The sequence below is a fragment of the Chiloscyllium plagiosum genome, unplaced genomic scaffold (genome assembly GCF_037043375.1).
Source record: "Chiloscyllium plagiosum isolate Xiang-an unplaced genomic scaffold, Cpla_swu_hap1 HiC_scaffold_7, whole genome shotgun sequence".
Taxonomy (NCBI): domain Eukaryota; kingdom Metazoa; phylum Chordata; class Chondrichthyes; order Orectolobiformes; family Hemiscylliidae; genus Chiloscyllium; species Chiloscyllium plagiosum.
Genome location: NW_028270145.1, coordinates 24,283,573 through 24,303,955, shown reverse-complemented (window position 1 = coordinate 24,303,955; position 20,383 = coordinate 24,283,573). Strand labels below are relative to the sequence as shown.

The 20,383-nt window shown below is 41.2% G+C and overlaps 1 protein-coding gene across 3 annotated transcripts in view; it reads left to right on the top strand.

The window, feature by feature from the left end:
- Positions 1 to 2,867: 2,867 nt before the first annotated feature.
- Positions 2,868 to 20,383, top strand: part of LOC122551395 (disco-interacting protein 2 homolog A-like) — a 282,532-nt gene continuing 265,016 nt past the window's right edge. Inside the window, exon 1 of one of the 3 annotated variants that reach the window (XR_015757618.1) lies at positions 2,868 to 3,325. Coding sequence is in view for 2 of the 3 variants with exons in the window: in XM_043693215.2 (XP_043549150.1) it covers positions 3,247 to 3,325 (79 nt within the window). In the remaining variant the exon portion in view is untranslated. The remainder of the gene's footprint in view (positions 3,326 to 20,383) is intronic. The other 2 variants (XM_043693215.2, XM_043693216.2) reach the window with 2 other exon arrangements.

The window sequence follows — 20,383 nt, the reverse complement described above, 5'->3', positions numbered from 1 at the left end:
TGTCATGGGATTCTCCCTCAGTAGAGATAGTCGTTGCTTGGCACTTGTATGCTGAGAATGCCACTTGTCAGCCCAAACCTAAATATTGTCCAGGTCTTGCTGCACTTGGGCATGGAATCCTTCAACATGTGTGGAGTCGTGAATGGTGCTGAACATTGTGCAATCATCAGTGAAATCTCCATTTCTGACATTATGATGGAGAGGAAATCATTGATGAAGCAGCCGAAGATGGTCGGGCCAAGGACACTATTTTGAGGAACTCCTGCAGACACGTCCTGGAGCTGAAATTACTGACTTCCGAAAACTACAACCATCTTCCTTTGTGCCAGGTATGACTCCAAACAGTGGGAAGTTTTCTCCAATTCCCAGTGGCTTTAGTTTTGCTAGGGCTTATTTTTGCCATGCTTGGTCAAAGGGCAGCCAATCTCACCTCACCTCTGAAATTCAGTTCTTTTGTCGTTGTCAGAACCAATGCTGTCATGAGGACTGGGCTGAGTGGGCCTGAGTGGAACTCAAACTGAACGTGATTGAGCAGGTTATTGCTAAGCAAATGCTGTTTGCTGTTGATGTCACCTTCTGTCATTTCACGGTTGAGCCGGAGTAAACTTAAGGAGCGGTAATTCACTGGATTGGATTTGTCCTGTTTTTTGAGCACAGGACACACTTGCCAATTTTCCACATTATCCGTTCGATGCCAGTATTGTAGCTGTACTGGAACAGCTTGGGAAGGACCATGGCAAGATCTGGAGCTTAAAAGTATCGTCAGAATGTTGTCAGGGCCCATAGCCTCTGCAGTATCACTGCCTCCAGGTTTTTATTGTTACTTCATGGAGTAAATTGAATTGGCAGTAGACTAGCATGTGATCATAGGTCTATATAACATGGAAGAGAATATGCCATTGAGCCCTTCAAGTCGCACAGTGAACAAGCCCTATGGCAAGCAGATAGGGGTGAGGAAAGAAATATCTTTTTGATGGTGGGGTCTGAGTGCAGATGTTGAAAATGGCAGAGGATGATGGATTTGGAGATTGGTGAGGTTGCATGTGAGGACTGGGGGACTCTACCTTTACTATGGTTGGGTGAGAGGTTTGAGGGCAGAGATACAGGAAATGGAGGAGATGCGCTGAGGGCAGTATTAATCACGGGTGAGGGGAAATTATGGTCCTTAAAGTAAGAGGACATCTGAGATATCCTGGAGTGGAATCCCTCATCCTGAGAGCAGATGTGGTGGAGGAATTGGGAGAATGGGATAGTAGTTTTGCAGGAGAATGGGTGAGAGGTGGAGCTGAGGTAGCTATGGAAGTTGATGGGTTTGAAATGGATATTGTTGCTAAGTCAGTTATTGGATATAGAGATGGAGAGGTCCAGGAATGGGAGGGAGGTGTCAGAGATGGTCCAGGTGAATTTGAGCAGGAGGTGTGGATGAGATTGATGAACTGTTGGAGCTCCTTGTGGGAGCACAAGACAGCGCCTATACAATCATCAGAAAGGATATGGTGAAGGTTGGTGTCAGTGTAGCTGTGGAAGGGGAACTTCCATGTATCCTACAAAGAAGCAGATACAGCTCAGATCCTTTTGGGTGCCAGTGGCTACCCCTTTGGTTTGGATGAGGTGGCAGGAGTCAAAGGAAAAACTCTTGAGGGTGAGGACCAATTCCACCAAGCGAATGAGAGTTTCATGGGTGGAGACTAGTTTGGCCTGCGGAAGATATGGAGGGCGTTTCTGCCCTCATCATGGGGGATACAGGTGTAGAGAGACAGACTGTCCATGGTGAAGATGAGGCGTTGGTGGCCGGGAAATGAAAGTCTTGGAGAAGGTGCAGGGTGTGGATTGTGTCCCGAACTGGAGCTGGGGAGCTCCTGGACCACAGGGGAGAGGATGAAGTTGAAATAAGAGAAAATGAGTTCAGTGAGGCAGGAGCAGGCCCAGAAGGGCTTTTGCCCGAAACGTCGATTTTGCTGCTCGTCGGATGCTGCCTGAATTGCTGTGCTCTTCCAGCACCACTGATCCAGAAACAGACTATGGGTCGACTGGGGCAGTCAGATTAATGGACTTTGAGTAGGAGATAGAAATGAACATGCGGGGTTGGAGCACTATCAGGCTGGAGGCTGTGGATGGGAGATCTCCTGGGTGGGAGATGCTGGTTTGGTGATGAGAGGTGGGGTCATGGTTGAAGGAACGATTGAAGGATGTGTCAATGAGATGGCATCTGGCCTCAGAGATGTAGAGGTCAGACCGCCACAGTACCACCAGAGTTTATTGACTCTGACTTCCACTGTCTGTCGTCATTAGTATCTCCAAGTCACTTTAAACATATCGCGTTCACTTTCCCCATTCCAGCACCTTGGCTGTTGCAATAGTTTTGTTTCCCTCACCTCCTCGTCTATGTACACTTGTGTTGTCCATATCCCTTACCAGAGAAGGTCTGGTGGCGCAGTAGGCAGCGCTCCTGCCTTTGAGCCAGTAGCTCGGAAGTTCAAGTCCAGGACCCGCTCATGCGGCATTGGCTCAACTGAATAGGATGCAATATCTACGACAATGAGAGAACCTGCCCTCCACAGAGAGGAGGTACAAGTCGGTGGAACGAACTTAAAGTCCTCGCCGACCCTCCATTCGACGGAAACACAGTCACGTGGCACAAACCCAACCAATCAGAGAGGGACGAGCCGGCGGTTCGCCCCCCCCACCCTTCTCCAACTCGCGGATGGAAGGGTGGGTTCACCCGGATGGACCAATGAGAAGACGCTCTGCTCGGCCCCCGAGTCACGATAGGATGAGGGCGTCAGACGACACCCAAGGAAAGAAGAGCAGGGCGGGAATTCATCTCGAGCGGGTTTCGCTCGCGCCGCGCAGTCGCCATGGACGGTTGATCGGCCGTGCAGGCGGCAAAGTTTCCGGCGCGAGCGTCTGATTGACGGGTCAGCGGGCCCCGTGCGGGCGCGGGGAGGCGGGAGGGAGTGCGCGAGTCAGGCGGCGCTGGTGGGAGGCGCGAGCGTGTGATCGGCAGTTGGTCGGCCCGCGCCTGCGCCGTGGGTGTAGGTCGGGCGGAGTTGGCTGGCCTGGAAGGCTGGTACGTGAGAGAGAGAGAGAGAGACAGGCGAAAGCTTTCGGTGCCCTGCACGGGCGCTATGGCAATGCTGAGCAAGGCGGCGTGAGGAGAAACTCGGGAGAGCGAAAGGTGGAGGAAGGGTAGTGGTTGGAATTTCGAGCCATCGTTGGCGATTGGGTGTGGAGGAGTTGCTATCCATGGCCGGCATGGAAACACCCAGTCTTCCTCGCGATGTGAAGGTGAAATTGGCCGAGCTCGAACTCGAGCTTTCCGAAGGTAAGAGTTTGTTCCTCCTCCATGCCTTCTCCCGGTGGTTGGGTGTGTGTATATATATATATAACCGGGCGGACTCCCGTGAGCGGGGCATCACATTCCGGAGCGAGCAGCGAGTGAGTGCGTCTGCTCGGGGCAAGTGGGAGAGAGAGAGAGAGAGAAAAGGGGCGCAGTCTCCCTTTTCCTTCATCTGCCCTTGCGATTGCAAAACGTTTAGATCTGCGACAAGTGGGCCGTGATGGGAACGGGATTGGGGCGGGGGGAGTGGGTGGGTTTGGTGTTAGAACACGAGCGGCATCCCAAGCTGACAAGTTGCACTCTGCAGATGTACACGATGAAGCAGGTTTACGTGCGAAAAAAAAAATCAGCTGCAGTACCCTTTGGAGTTCCCCAACGTTACTTATCTACCGTGGGGTTTTCAAATGACCGAAGGCTGCTTGCTGACCGAATAGGGCAAATAAGTGAAGTCAAAATATTTTCAGTCAATTTGGCAGCAATTATATTGTAGGTGGTAGCAGGTTCAGGTTTTCCCCCTTTTAGATTTTGGTCCACCGATCATAAATTGCACAGAGAATAAACAGGCAACTGAACAGATTTATTTTTCCATGTTTTGGTTCTCTTAGAATTTTAACATCTGCATTAGTTGGCTTTTGTATCAGCCGAAAATAAGGTTTGGTTCTACCTTGTTTAGGCTACTTTTGCTGACGACCTTTGAGATAAAATAATGCTACAGTCTTAAAATTGAACTGATTGTTGGATTTTCAGAATGTTGTTTTTTAAAAAGCATTTGTCATTTTTTTAAACTTTTTTTTTTGTTCTATTAGCATGTGACATTCAGTCAAGTCCCTGTAAAACATCAGTGTTTGAGAATTGCATACATTGCAAACTCTGCCCATACAACCACCTCACTCTGGTATCTGCTGATCTGCTAATATGCTCTTTAACAGGTGATGCTCTGGAAGGGTGTTCTGTCAATTGAATTGAGTAGATTGAAATTTGTGTACAGCATGATAATAGAGATACAAATGTAGTTGCAAGCATCTATTTCAGAAGCCTGGATTCTTCCATGTTGGGTCACAAATGTAATTTGAACCCCTCCAAACAAATCAATTACTGACCTGGTTTTGAATTCTATTGCAGTTGTTTCTGTAATGTGCACTGAACCCTCAGACTAGTAATATCTACAGCTTTAATGAAGTATTATCTGCTGTGGATGGTAACTGGAATTTTGGGTCGATAACAAATGTGTCATGCAATGTCTTTTGTGGAATTTTCCAGTTTCAGCTCTTTGAGGTGTAAAGAGCACAATATGAGCATCTTGTGTAAATTTAAGAAAGCTAGTTAATAATGAAGGCATGAAGGATTTATGTGCTTGCTGATTGAATTAGATTTTGTTTTGACAGAAAATCTCAGCGGGTCTGGCAGCATCTTTGGCGAGAAGAATGGTTTGAGTTTTGAGCTAAATGTAACACTTTTTGAGACCTTTTTTATTTGTTTTGATGAAACTTTTTTCCAAAATAGACAAGGTATCTGTGCCAACTTGAGATTGTATTCCGAAGAAGTAGGGCGGAGGTTGGCCATTCAGCCTGTTACAACATTCTGTGCACTCGGACCTGATTTGATTGTGACCTGCACTCCCCTTTTCTATAAGCACCCCTTCCCCTTTGATTCCTTTGTTCAAAAATGTCCAGTTCAGTCTTGAATGTATTTACGAATCCAGCTCTAACTGCTCTCTGCAGACGAGAATACTGAAAACTTCACATGCAATAAAAGAAGAAATTCCTCCTCATCTTTTTGTAGTAAATGGGGGGCCCCATTATTTTGAAAATATGCTCCTTCAATTCTTGATTCTTTAACAAGTGGAATTACTTTGAAGCAAAAACAAGAATGCAGATTACTACCTTAAAATGACTGTAAATTGGGAGAGGGGAGTGTGCAGCAGGACTTGGGTGTCTTTGTGCACCAGTTGCTAAAGGTAAACAGGCAGGTGCAGCATGTGGTAAAGAAAGCAAAATGGTATGTTGGCTTTCGTTGTGAGTGGGTTCAAGTAGAGGAGCTGAGGAATGTGTTGTTGCAGTCATATAGAGCAATGATGAGGCTACACCGAGAATATTGTGAGCAGTTTTGGCCAGCTTTTCTGAAGAAGGATGTTCTTGCTCTCAAGGGAGGGCAGCGAAGGTTTACCAAACTGATTCCATGGATGGTGTGACTGACTTATGAGGAGATAGTGACTAGGTTAGGATTGTTTTGCTGGAGTTCAGACAAGTTGGGGGTGAGGCAGGGATCTCATAGAGACAGAAAATTCTAACAAGACTAGATTGGGTAGATGCAGGGAGGGTGTTCCTGATGGTTAGTGCATCCAAAACCAGGGGTCACAGTCTGAGGTTTCGGGGTAGATGATTTAGGATGGAGGTGAGACATTTCTTCACCAAAAGAGTCCTGAGCCTGTGGAACCACAGGAAGTAATTGATGCCAAAACGTTGAATGTATTCAAGAGACAGCTAGATATAGTACTTGGAGTGAATTGGATCAAAGGTTCTGGGGAGAGAGCAGGGTTAGGCTATTGAGTTGGACGATCAGCCATGAGTGTGATGAATGGTGGAGAAGGCTTGTAGGGCCAAATAGCCACTTCCTGCTCATATCTTCTGTGTTCCTGTATTTCTGTTCTTTTAGCTCCTTCAAAATCATTTGCTTCAATAAGATAATTTGTCTTATGAACTTGAATTAATATAGCTTATGCTTTCCTCATATGACAACCCCTTCATCCCATAAACTGCTGAATGAAATTGTTCTGAACTGCTTCCATTGCAAGCATAGACCCCGTTAAGTCAGTAGAATTGTACACATTACTCAACATGTGATCTCATGATGCCCTGTTGTCGCAAGACAGAGTTTTATATTCCCATGCCTTATACTGAAGGCCAAAATTTCATTTACCTTCCTAATTAGTTGCTGTATCTGCTTGAGGGTGTTTGTTTTACATTACTTGTGCTCAACCGTAAAATAAGAACAAAAGAACTATGTCCAGTTAGTGGTGGAAAATAAGATGACACTTCAGATAGAGGTGTAAGAGAGATAAAATTAATTGAGAGAAAACCATAGAAGTATAATATTGAAAACTGGGGGGTGGGAGAGGTGTAAGGTGAAAATGTAGTTATCGTAAGAAAGAACTTGAGTCTTAATTTCAACTGTTTGTACCAATTACTGTGACCAGTGATGAAGCGAACTGATACATAATGCAACTTTGAAAATATGTAGTTTTTTTTTGGAAGTGGATTGCTGTGATTGGTTTTATGCCTGGCTGAGTATTAACTGAAAAATATGATGCAGTTATGCTACAGAGGGGTTGTTTGCTGAAAGATTTGCTGCGTAGTTAATTCCCAAAAATATCTTATTGATAAGGGCAAAAAAATCACATGACACTGGGTCACAAGCACCTGATTAAGGAGCAGCACTCCGAAAGCTAGTGTTTTCAAATAAACCTGTTGGAATATAACCTGGTGCAGTGCGATTTTTGACCTTGTCCAAACCAATCCAACATCTGCACCTTCACATACCTTTTTTATGATATGAGAGTAGGGGCGACTGATTATGATGTGTTCTTGATGACTGTTGTCTGTCAGTAGTCCAAACAAATACTGATTTGTTACTTCAGTTTATTTTTTTGTTTGTACCTGTGAAGGTATGTATGGCAGCTGAAGCTATTAGTTCTCAAGCTTTGTTTCTGTATCTGAGAATTCTGTTATCCCTCAGGATGCCATGAAAAAGTCATCGATAATGACAGAGGTTCCCTTACACCCACATTGTTCTGTGAATTGCTGTGACTTTCTGGTGGGAAGTCAGTGTGGTGATTGAGAAGAATTCTGTATTCAGATTTTTGTTTTCAAGAAATTTTCAGGCTCCGTTGCCATTGAATCATGTTGAAAACTGCATGATTTTTTTATTATGAAGACTTGAGTGGTTGGTTTTGACTCGATGAGATCTCTCTGGAAAGCTTTGCAGAAAAAACTACCCTAAGCATGTGAAGAAGTAAAGGGGTCGAGGGACCAGATAACAATTGAGGAAAAAAAGTAAGAAATCCAGTCATGAATTACTTTGTTATTGAAATTAATTGGAACTGAACATTGGTTTAAAGGTGAAATTATTGAGCTCAAGTGCCAATCAAGGCCAATTTTATGTTCATTGGCTTTGTGTACATGAGTATGCCAGAATTGGCAAGATATAGCAATCTTATTATATAAATTATATTTCAAATACCAGACAGGGAGCTGGGTATACCAGTAACTAGAGTATAATTTCTCTTGATTAATTTATGCACCAACCACTGGTGAAAAATGTAAACCTTACCTCATGGCAGTTATTGTCAATTGTCCTCAATTATGTCATTAATTAACTAAGAATTATTCTGTGACCAAGAATGCTACACTAGCATCTTGAGAACTACTTTCAGGCCAGATTTCTTAGGTGCTGCTAAGTCTTTTGTTTCGCTCTAATTTAACAAAAAAATATTTTTCAAGTTATTCACAGAAGTGACAGATCTGTTTCTTCAAAGCTACAACTTAGAGTTGCTTAACCTTGGTTCCCATAGTGGGAGAAAGTGGGGACCGCAGACACTGGAGATCAGAGTAGAGAGTGTTGTGCTGGAAAAGGAGCTGGAGAATTGATGTTTCGAGCATAAACATTTCAACAAGTTCCCATTGTCGCATGCTAATCATTGAGCAGTGAGAATGCAGTTTTTTGTTTTCATTCACTTCAGTCTAGGTGGGATCAGGTACCAAGATGGTGGCTTGAAAAGTTTATACAAAACTCAAATATTTCTTATCGTAGAGCCATATGTTGAGATTTTGATTTCACGGGTTGAGTTTTTGTTTTAGTGAAATATAATGTGAAGTGTGATCTCATGTTAAGTTTTGTAAGTATGTTCAGTGTCAGGGACTTGTGGTGTGCTCTTTCACAATAAACAGAAAATGACTTTTATTGGTATTTTGGACTAAATGGACTTGTTCAGGATTTATCAAGTTCACACTGGTACAAAATGCAGAATGGAGAGAATAAATTGTCACATCACAAGTTTTAACGGGGTATCTGGCGCACTGTCAAGTCAGAGACACCTGGGTACTCATGTTGATTTTGATCTGTGAATTAGGTTTTCTCAGCCGAGACTTTGCATAATGTAACTGTTTTGTTGCTGCATCTGAGTGAAGGAGGGGAAACTTAGTCATGGAGTTGTTGCTATTAATTAGGCCATTCCCTTATTTACATGACTTCAGTATAAGTTTAATTATTTCATGGAAACACCATGGAGGCTCTTTTTCACAGTTAACTTTGTGGGAAAAATAAACTTGTGCTTCAAAGCAAGCATTGCTCCCTGAAATTGTTGTACATTAAATTCACAGAAGAAATTGATCAGTTTAGTGCTGGAATTGATCCCTCTGTGGATTATAAGAAACATGTGTAAAAGGAAACTTGATTCTTCTCGAGGTATGCATGAGCTCAAACTTGTTCCTGCTTGTCATTGATCAGCCATTGAAGTTTCAACAATGCAATCCATTATATGCATACATGTAAGTCTGATATACAGGACTTCTTTTCTGAACAAAAGATTGAAGGGCTGGTTATTTTAGAAGCAGGTTATGCTATAACATTTTGGGGGGAAAAACATTAGTAGTTTTTGAATGATGTTTTCTATGGCTAGCATACTCTGCTTTGGATTTAAAAGTTGTGTTCAAGCCTCTTTCAGAGATATGAGCATACAATATAGGATACAATGCAAAGGGAGTAGATAGTACTGCTGTCAGTGTTATTAAACTGAGGACTCCCTTGTCTTATTATATTGTGAAACACATTGCTCTGTATTTTCAACAACTTGAATTTAATTATTTGAAGAAAGGAAATTTAATTTTGTTCATTTTTAAAATTATTGTTGGATACTTCCTCATTGAGAAAATTCAGCGATGAAAAGATGTCTTTGTATTGACAACTGCAGCCTGTGAAAGTCTTGCTGCAGTGCTGCAATGTAACTGCAATATCTTTCTCCGAAGGAAGCTGACAGTAAATCATTGAACTAAATATATCCCTTATTATGAGTGCGATTGAGGTTAACAGTAAGATATTTGAATCTTTCATGTTTCTCTTTGTATGGTCATTTACAATCATCCATCCTCGTCTGATCTCAAAGGTCAGAACAATGTGGTTATATATAGATTTAACAACTAGCTTTTGATTGCAATCAGGTCTTCATGTAGCTCATTTTTGCCAAAAAACTAGTTTAAAAATCGCATTATCTAGGTGTAATGGCTGTTTATTTAACATGTGCAACTGTAGTGTACGTTTGGTATTTCTTATCTTGTTTGAGATATGCAAAACATGCCCAGTACAAAAAGGCAGTCGCAGGTTACCCACAGAATGGCATTGTCAAGCCTTGCAAAACTTGCGGAAAAAGTATTGGTGCAATTTTGTTCTTTGGGTAGAGGTGTAGGGGTATTTGAATCATTCTGTCTTCCCAAACTTACAACCAATATACCCTAACGTCCAAACTAAAATCAAAATACTATATATGTTAGAAGTCTGAAATAAAAACAGAAACTATTGGAACATTTCAGCAGTTCTGCCAGCATCTGTGGAGAAGAACAAGGATGAGGCTTTGAATTGAATAATGACTCATGTTTTGTAGGAGAGTCCTATTTGACTGTTAATTACATTTCTCCATACATGATACCTCACTTTTTTTCCCTCGGGCAGGTTCTATTTCTACCCTTTGTCTGTTCACAAAACACAAGTTGCAGATCCAGTCACATAGATGGGTTACCTTCAGGAAAGGTAAGAGAGGTCGGCAGGTAGTGCAAGAGTCTTCTGTGGCTATCCCCATTTCAAACAAGTATGCTGTTTTGGAAAATGTAGGGATGATGGATTTTTAGGGGAGTGTAGCACAAACAGCCAAGTTTCTGTTATCAAGGGGTGAGGGGTACATCGGGTTCCAAGAGATCAATTGTGTTAGGGGACTGTCTAGTCCGAGGCACAGACAGATGTTTCTGTGGCCAGCAGCAAAAAATCAGAATGGTGTTGCCTCCCTGGTGCCAGCATCAAACACGTCTCAAAGGGTTTAGAATGTTCTCAAGGGGGTTTGGAACCAATGACATAGGAAGAGAAAATGATGAAATTCTGAAGGGAGAATAAGGCAGGAATTTAGGCAGGGAGATAATTAGGAAAGAGATCAATCTGAAACTGGGACTTTGGTGCTAGCGACCATAATTCTATTAGTTTTAAAATAGTGATGGAAAAGGATAGACCCAATGTTATGGTTGAAGTTCTAAATTGGAGAAAGGCCAATTTTGATGGTATTAGGCAAGAACTTTCAAAAGGCAGCAGATGTTCACAGGTAAAGGGACGGCTGGAAAATGGGAAACTTTCAGAAATGAGATAACAAGAGTCCAGAGAAAGTATATTCCTTTTAGGGTGAAAGGGAAGGATGGTAGGTGTGGGGAATGCTGGATGACTAAAGAAGTTGAGGGTTTGTTTAAGAAAAAGAAGGAAGCATATGCAAGGGAAAGACAGGATAGATCAACTGAATCCTTACAGTATAAAGGCAGTAGGAGTATACTTGAGAGAAATCGGCAGAGTTAAAAAGGGGACAAGAGAGCTTTCGTAGATAGAGTTAAGGAGAATCCAAAGTGCTTTACAAATATGTTAAGAACAAAATGGTAACTAGGGAGAGAATAGGGCTCCTCAAAGATCAGCAAGGTGACCTTTGGGTAGACTGCAGGAGTTGTGGGTGATACTAAATTATTTTTTGCATTAATGTTTACTGTGGAAAAGGACATGGAAGATATAGAATGTAGGGAAATAGATGGTGGCATCTTGAAAAATGTCCATATTACAGACGAGTAAGTGCTGGATGTCTTGAAACGCATAAAGCTGGAAAATCCCCAGGACCTGATCAGGTGTACTCGAGAACTCTGTGGGAAGCCAGAGAAGTGATTGCTGGGCCTCTTGCTGAGATATTTGTCATCGATAGTCACAAGTGAGGTGTCGGTAAACTGGAGGTTGGCTAATGTGGTGCCACTATTTAAGGGTGTGAAGGGCAAGCCAGGGAACTATAGACCAGTGACCCTGAGGTCAGTGGTGGGCAAGTTGTCGGAGGGAATCCTGAGGGACCGGATGTACATGTATTTGGAAAGGCAAGGACTGATTTGGGATAGTTAAGTTGGCTTTGTGCATGGGAAATCATGTCTCTCAAACTTGATTGAGTTTTTGGAAGAAGAAACAGAAAATTGAATGAGGCCAGAGTGGTAGGTGTGATCTATATGGACTTCAGTAAGGCGTCTGACAAGGTTAGAATACAGGGAGAACTCTCTATTTGGTTACAGAACTAGCTCAAAGGTAGAAGACAACGGGTGGTGGTGGAGGGTTGTTTTTCAGACTGGAGGCCTGTGACCAGTGGAATGCCGCAAGGATTGGTGCTGTTTCCACTACTTTTTGTCGTTTATATAGATTATTTGGATGTGAGCATAAAACGTATAGCTGGTCTGTTTGTAGGTGACACCAAAATTGGAGGTATAGTGTACAGCCAAGAAGGTTACCTCAGATTACAACGGGATCTTGATCAGATGGGCCAGTGGAATGAGGAGTGGCAGATGGAGTTTGATTTAGATAAATGTCAGGTGCTACATTTTGGGAAAGCAAATCTTAGCAGGACTTCTACACCTAATGATAAGGTCCGAGAGAGTGTTGCTGAACGAAGAGACCTTGGAGTGCAGGTTCATAGCTCCTTGAAAGTGGAGTCGCAGGTCGATAGGACAGTGAAGAAGGCGTTTGGTATGCTTTCCTTTATTGGTTAGAGTATTGAATACAGGAGTTGGGAGGTCATGTTGCAGCTGTACAGGACATCGGTTAGGCCACTTTTGGAATATTGCCTGCAATTCTGGTCTCCTTCCTATCACGAGGATGTTGTGAAACTTGAAAGCGTTCAGAAAAGATTTACAAGGATGTTGCCAGTGTTAGAGGGTTTGAGCTCTAGGGAGAGGGTGAATAGGTGAGGGCTGTTTTCCCTGGTGCATTGGTGGCTGAGGAGTGACCTTTTATAGAGGTTTATAAAGTCATGTGAGGTATGGACAGGATATTCATGGGGGGCATGGATAGGATATACAAGTCTTTTCCCTGGGGTCGGGGAGTCCAGAACTAGAGGGCATAGGCTTAGGGTAAGAGGGGAAAGATATAAAAGAGACCTAAGGGGCATTTTTTCACGCAGAGGGTGGTTCGTGTATAGAATAAGCTACCAGAGGAAGTGGTGGAGGCTGGTACAATTGCAACATTTAAGAGGCATTTGGATGGGTATATGAATAGGAAGGGTCTGGAGGGATATGGGCTGGGTACTGGCAGGTGGGACTAGATTGGGTTGGGATATCTGGTCGGCATGGCCGAGCTGGACCGAAGGGGCTGTTTCCGTGCTGTACAACTCTCACTCTCAGCTATATGAGAATAAGAAAGTCATTTAGTTTGATCAAGTCTGTGCCTCCGTTCATTGAGATAATCACTGATCTGATCTTGAATTCTACTTTTCTGTGGTATCATCACAACCCTTGATTTCCTTACAGATTAAAAATTTTTGTTTTAGCCATGGTTATACTTAATGACCAACCCTTGACAGCCTTTGTGGTAAATAAATACACAGATGCACTCCCCTGAGGAAAAAAAAATTCCTCCTTATCCTTGTTCTAGTTTTGTCTGAGATTTTGCGCTGTGACTGTCCCGCCAGGGGAAACAAGCTCTCCATAGCTACCCTATCAAGCCCCTGAGGAATCTTCTGTGTTTTGATACGGTCACTCCTCATTTTTCTTGACTCCTATTAATGCATACTCAATCTATTTAATATCCCCTCGAAGCACAATAGATGGCAACTAATCAACCATGTGAACCTTCTTTGGACTGTCTCCAATGCCACTATATCTTCTCTTGGATAAGATGATAAACTGTTCTGGTCCAGGTGTAGTTTAATGTGCCTTGTATAATTTTGGCAAGATATGACTTTTTTTTAATTCTCTTCCCTTTTTAGAAATGAAGCTCAACATTTCATTGGGCTCTGTGTCCTTTTCAGTCCATTTGCAATTTTTAAAAATTCTCGAGTCTTCAGTGAAGAGTAAACATGGGGCGGTGGAAGTAGAAATGATGAATAATATGAAAAGGATATTGATTGAATAGTCAGTTGAGGGAAGGAAACTTGCAGGGCTGTGGAAATCAAGCAGATGAATGACACTGACTGGATTGCTCCACAGCCTGTGTGGTCTTGATGGACCGCATGGTCTCATGTGCTGAAGCATTCTAGATTAATTTAAAATTCTTGACATTGCTGTTGTGCACTTCAAACAGATTTGATAAACACTTAATTGCATTCCATGTTACATTTTTCAATTTCCTTGTACCTCATGTTCATTTAGAGGCAGTCTTAATTCTCTACTTTGTTTTGGAGTCATTTGTTAAATTTGACAATATTCCCAAAATTAGCCACGATCCAAAGATCCTTCTATCTCATTATCTGTTTGAACATTCTGCTTGGTTCCTACACGCCCAAGTGTCCTGTAGCTATTTACTACAGCGAATTTCTTTATTGGCTAACAGATGTGATTCCCTATACTTCTTAATCGCTTCTGCTATTTTCATAAACAATTTGTTGGTGCTGGGCCAAAGTGATTCTCTTGCTTGATGAAATTGAGTGCTGAAGCATGTCGGGTGAGACCTCTATACCTTATTGACTGTGAATTGCTTTGTTTTATGTTGAAGTGAAGAAAGTTATTTGTTTTCTGTATTTTCTGTTTTGTACCATTCTTCAGCTGAAATACAGAAATGAAATAAAAACAAGCAGTATGTAGGTTTGAGTATTGTAATGTGGTGATATAACATAGACTTGTGGTTAACATAATTAGGGCTGCAACAATGGCACAGTGCAGAGTTACAGCACGGAGAGTGCTGATTCGAAAGAGTTTTGCAAGATTGTTATGGTAAATTTCATAGACATATCAGGTTGCAACTTTCCAACCTTAGGTTTTTATTGAAAAAGATAAGAGAAAATGATCAAGAAAGCAATGAATCATGAAATGCTATTATCCAAGAAATGTTGGAATTAAATAGATGTGATGCATCAGTTTAAAAATCACTTAAACTATCTATTCATCATTTATCCATTTTTTTTCCCACTTGTTTTCTCTTCACTGTGATTCTCTTGTCTTTCATTGATGGCATTGACTTCTGACTCTTTGCCAAGGAAATCCTCTGGTACCTCTCTCTCAAATGATCAAAATGGTGATTATTTGCAGGTTTCGGTACCAAGTCTGAATTTTTATTTGCTGGACCACGTAGCCACTTTTCAGCAAATGGCATTGTGACACAACTAGGGGCTGGAACTCTGACTTCTGTTTCCTACCTCAGAGCCACTGAGGGAAATGCCAACACACAACATGCAGATAGATAATATTGACAAATTCAACTATTTTAGATTAAGCTTGAGACAATTTCATGTGACCCTCAACTGGGCACATGTAATTATGTATTTGTCAAATATGTCCAGAGAAAGAAATAGCGGGGATAAGCACTATAAATTATTAAATCCCATCACATTATCTCCTAAGATTTTTTTCATCTGTGGAAGGCATTTTCTCTGTTAGCTTTTGGTCCTGTGCTCCTTTATTCACTTTTCAAATTGGATTTTGATTTTCATTAAAAGTGCTTTTTCATAAGGTGCTGATCAGTTCCTTTGTCTGTACTCTTGCTGATGGCTCAGCTGACTTTTTTTTCCAAACCATCTGGTGAATCTGGGAATTCTTGAGGGTTCTTCCCTCCCACACCTCCCATTGTTTCATGTATTAAGTCTTAGCCTGACTCTTTGATTTCTCAAATTCAAACAAAATTGTTTCGAGACTAGGTTAAAATTCTGACATTATTATTTAATCAGTCTTCATGTCAGCAATAGATATGATCTTTATCTGAGGAGTGACAGAGCATCGAGGGCATAATTTAGATTTAGAATAACTTATTTTGGCAAAATGATTAAGGCCAAGGATAAAATTATGTCTGAATTGAGGAAGACTGAAGAGGTTTAGATTGCAGCAACAGCAATTGTTTGAAGATAGGATAGTACAATCTTGGAATGAGGCAGTCTGGAAGAAGCCCATTATCTAATTAAAATGTATTATTTTGTTAAGAGCTAACCGCCACATTAGTTTTATTCCACTCCCCTTTTCCCAGAGAGCACAGTAATTTCTTTCGTGTCCTTGCACAGTTCTCCTCAAAGTTTTTTTTTGAATTGGGATCATCTGCCTCCATATTTGCAGTTCCTTTTGGAACACAAAGCTGCTGTGCAAAGCTTACCTTCAGGTTGCCTTGAGTTCTTTTGTCGATTTGCCTTAAATCTTTGTCTCTGACATTGGAAATAGATACTGCTGAATGTACCATAACTCTTCATGGTTTTGCGTTCTCATCAAATCTTGTCTTCACCTTATTTGTTCTAAAAAAAAAAAAAAGAATTTTAGTTTCTCCACACAGTCAACTAATCTCTGTACTGTTCTAATGTTTTATTATCATTACTAAAATTCATTACTCAGGATTGAACACAGCACCCCAGTTGAGGCTCGACAAGTATTCAACAGAAATTCAGCCCAAGATCCTTGCCTTTGCACCCTGTGTCCCAGTTTATCAACTCCATGATATAATTTGCTTTTTAAAAAGCCTTTTCAAGTTATTCTGACATCCTCCAAGATTGGTGTGCATATATGCTCAGCTGTCAGTCTTCGAATACTCCATTTAAAGTTGAATAATTTAACTCATTATATCATTTTCATTCTTCCTCCCAGAAAAAAACTACTCCATACTTGAATCTATTAAATTTCACTTGCAACTTTCACCAGACTGTCGTCCTGAGGCCTATGATCCATTCCACTATTTCTTCGATTGTGTGTTTCATTTCATTGCCGATTTTTAAATTACTGTCTACATTTTCCCGTAAAATGACTTCATTTCGAAAGATCAGTATTGATAATAGACCTCCAGTCCGAAAAGACTGCTTCATTTCTGTCCACTCGGCTGTCTTGTTATACACACTGCCAATGTCCCTGTAATCCTCTCAGGCTTAATTTTACTAATGAGTCTGTCATGTGATGGTACATTTCATGTGGCACAATATGAACTGAATTTTTTTCCATAAGTTCTTCCAAACACTCAATCAAGTTAAACATGATTCGTCTTTACCAGACTTGAGGTGAGTTTGATTTTGTAGCTTGAGCTTCTGTAACTGCCAAGTGATTTTGTACATGATTATTGCTTGTAAAAGTTTCCCCCACCATATGTTCAGCACATGGGCTTCTCCCAGTTCTCTTTTATTTGAAAATATCTGTTATATTTCCAATCCTCCACTTCTGTGGGATCTTGCTCATTTTGTAATCACCTTCGAATCTAAGATGTAGAAAGTTGTAGCCAGAGCCTACACTTTTACATTGCAACTTAATAGTTGCTTCCTCTATTTCAATTATTGTTAACTCTAAAATAGCTTTTTCTCATAATTTTACTGACCCAATGTAGCCATTCTCAAATGAAGGGAGAATCAAAATATTATGTCGCTGCTTAATGTTCAGTCCACCTTCACAAGATATTTTGCTTTTGGTTCCAAATTGTAGTATTTTTGCCTACCTTGGTAATATTTACTACTTTGTGTAAGACAGTTAACATCTTTTTAAAGATGGCCAAAGGTCTATGCTCATAGTTTCTCTTTTCCCTCTTCGTTCATTAAATTTCCTCTTGTATCTTCTGTCCAAAATCTTAACTCATGAGTATGTTAGGGATGAGAATAACGCGGAAAGAGTTAGGCATACCAAAGTGTTAACGTGTGGGAGAATGTGGAAGATGTAATGAGGTTTTAAAAAAAAATGTTTTGTATGTTTGTTTATTGTAGAGAAGAACTGTGTGGGTGTCAAAATTGGGAAGGGAGACTCTAATATACATGAATGAATATGGAAAAGGAAGTGTTATCCATTTTGGCACTCTTGAAAGTGGCTAAGTACCCAGGCCCAGATGAATATCCCAGGCTGCTGGGGGAAGCAAAGGAGATTAAAGGGACTCTGGCATGAATTTTCAAATTCTGTTTGAACACAGGATAGGTGTGGGAGGACTGGAGTTGGTGCATTTTGTTGTGGAAAGGTGCGAGGGATAAACCAGGAATTTACAGGCTCGTGAGTCTAATATCAGTGCTGAGAAAAGTATTGGAAATAATTGAGGAATGGATTTAATCCCTACTTGTAGAGACAAGGGTTAATTGAGGATAGTCAGCATGGCTTAAAAAGGAGTGATGATGTCTAACAAGTATGATGGAATTTTTAGAGGAGGTGACGAGATGTGTGGATGAGGGTAGTGCAGTTTATGTTGTCCACGTGGATTTCATTAAAGATTTTGACAGGGTCTCGCAGGGCAGAATGGTTAAGAAGCTAAGAGCTCATGCACTTGAGGTCAGTCAGACAATCTGAGGAATCCTGGTGGACATATCCATACATCCTTGAACACAGCCGGACAGGTAGATGGGGTAAGATGTTTGGTTTATCTTTGTTTTTAGTCAAGGTATTGAATGCAAGAGCAGAGAAGTTACGACAGAGCTGTACATAATGGTAGCTAGGTCTCAGCTGTGTGCAGTTCTGTTCAACACTAAGATGTTCTGTTACAGAAAGTGCAAAGGAGATGCATCAAGTGTTTGGGCTGGAGTAATTTAGCTATGTAGAGAGACCTTTTTCTGAGAGCAAAGAATGATGAGCCATTGCAATCTGATTGAGATGTACAGAGTTAGATTAGAACAGTTTACGGAGTGTACACCCAGTTCTGGAGCACAAGCCTTCAATAGTATTGCTAAATGTTTTCAAGGCTCGTAGCATTTGCACTGATCAGAACCTGTAGCCATTGCAGTGTACAAGATTCTGGTGATTCATGTAAAAATGGATGTGGAAAGAATGTTTCCTCTGGTGATCAGTTGAGAACAAGGGGACATTTTTTTTTGAAATGAGGGATTGGCCTTGCATTGTCAAGATTAAAAGAAGTGTATTCTGTTAGAATAAATTCTGCGCCTCAGAAGCCAGTTAAGGCAAGGTTTTTGAACATTTTTAAAACCAAGATAATTGTCAGGTGGGGAATCAGAGGGTTATTGTGAATTAATAAGAATGTGAAATTTAAAACAAATTGACCAATTATCATATCATGGAATGGCCGAGCAGGCTTAAGGGGCTGAATGTTCACTTGATCTCTTATTTACTCTGTACAAATGCGAATCATCCTCTGGTATCACCCCTGCACTTTGTGCCTTGTGTTAGCTTCTTGTCTGTCTTTTGCTATTTGCATCCACTTGTTAAGCATTTCATGTTGTCTGTCCGTATGTCCAATCTCTTCTCCCGCTGCCCCTTCTAACTCTTCATTCTTTTCTTCCTAAGCTTGTCACTGCTCTTGACCTTTCAAAAATGAGTTATGCCAAAGCCGGAACTGTGTTCTGTGTTTTTAAAAAAATACCAAAAATAAAGCAGTAACTTTTGTATATCTAGTACTGGGATGACAATGCTTATCTGCAAGTGGCAAGTAATTTTTGCACCATCCTGCAAATGGCAGGCAATGACCATCTCCAATAATAGACAATCTAGCCACTGCTAGATTGACTTTGAGTGGTTTTACTATCACTGAATTCCCCCACCGTCAACATGCTTGGGATGACCATTAACCAGAAACTCAATGGACATGCCATACAAACAAATTTGATGCAAGTTCCCCTCTGAGCCACTCACCATCCTTACTTGGAAATATATTGGTGTTTCTTCACTGTCACTGGGCCAAAATCCTGGAATTACCTCCCTAAGGGTAAAGTATGTGAATGGCAACCGTTGAAGAAGGCAGCTTACCACCACCTTCTCAAGGGGCAGACAATAAATACTGGCCAGCTAACTACAGCCATGTCCTACAAGTGAATGAGTAAAACTCCTGGTTCCAGACAAGTGAAGGTTGCTGTTGAGTATAATACACAATTCAATCAGCCTGGCACTTGCCATTCCTAGCTCCACTACCTGACTCCTTAACCCTAAATGTGGAATAAAAGGAGTTTGAATGCTAATGGGTGCAATAACATTCCTATTCATGGAAGTGGAAGAGAGCCAAATGTTCTCGTTTGTCAGTTGCTTATATGCTTCACGTGTCCAATAGTTTATCTGCTTTCTCCATTTTGGCTGTTCTTGTGGTGGGTCTCCTGCTGTGAAATGTGAGCCTTTATTTTTGTGTCGGCTTCCTGTTGCCTAGCCTTCCGTGACCGCTTTTATCAGTCAAACCTGAATACACAATGTGCTTTGTTATAGTTGTGGCCTTTTCATTTTCATAATTCATTTAGCTTTCATATTGAAAAAGGTTGGGAGTAGAGGTCAAGGTAAATTTGAAGTCTCCAGGGCCAAACACAAGTTTTTAGCTGTACATTTTCACAAAAGCATTTATTTCATGAGACACATGACAATCTAACCATTGAGTCACCCAGTTGCTATATCTGATGTACACAGAGCTTGTTTTAGCAAGTTATTGCCTTCATAAATAGTTAGGGGGGATTTGGGCAACAACTGACTTTATTGGATGCAAGCTATATTTGAATTTTTTTCTGTCCTGATAAATTGGGATTTAAACTGTTACTTTTGCAAATAGGCAAGGAGTGAAACTCAAATACTTTGCCTTGTTGTGATTTCCAGAAAGTATAGAAGTTTATCTTTCCATCCCTGCACGGTCGTCATCTGGTCCTGTTAAGATGAAGTTTGTCTTGCTTTGGATGTTGCACAGAGTGGTGTGTAGATATGACATCTGCTTCAGTCTCCTACACTGTCCACCTCTGCTTAGTTACCTCTCCTGTCGACCATCTATCTGTATTTTCAGATGACATCTTCAGTATTGTTTCTTGAATGAAATAGAACTTTTTCCAGCTGACCATAAGAGAACGTTATGAGCAGGTTGTTCTGCTATTACCTAACAGTTGTATTACTCTGCAACCTCTCACTGTAAAAGATCACACTATGGAAA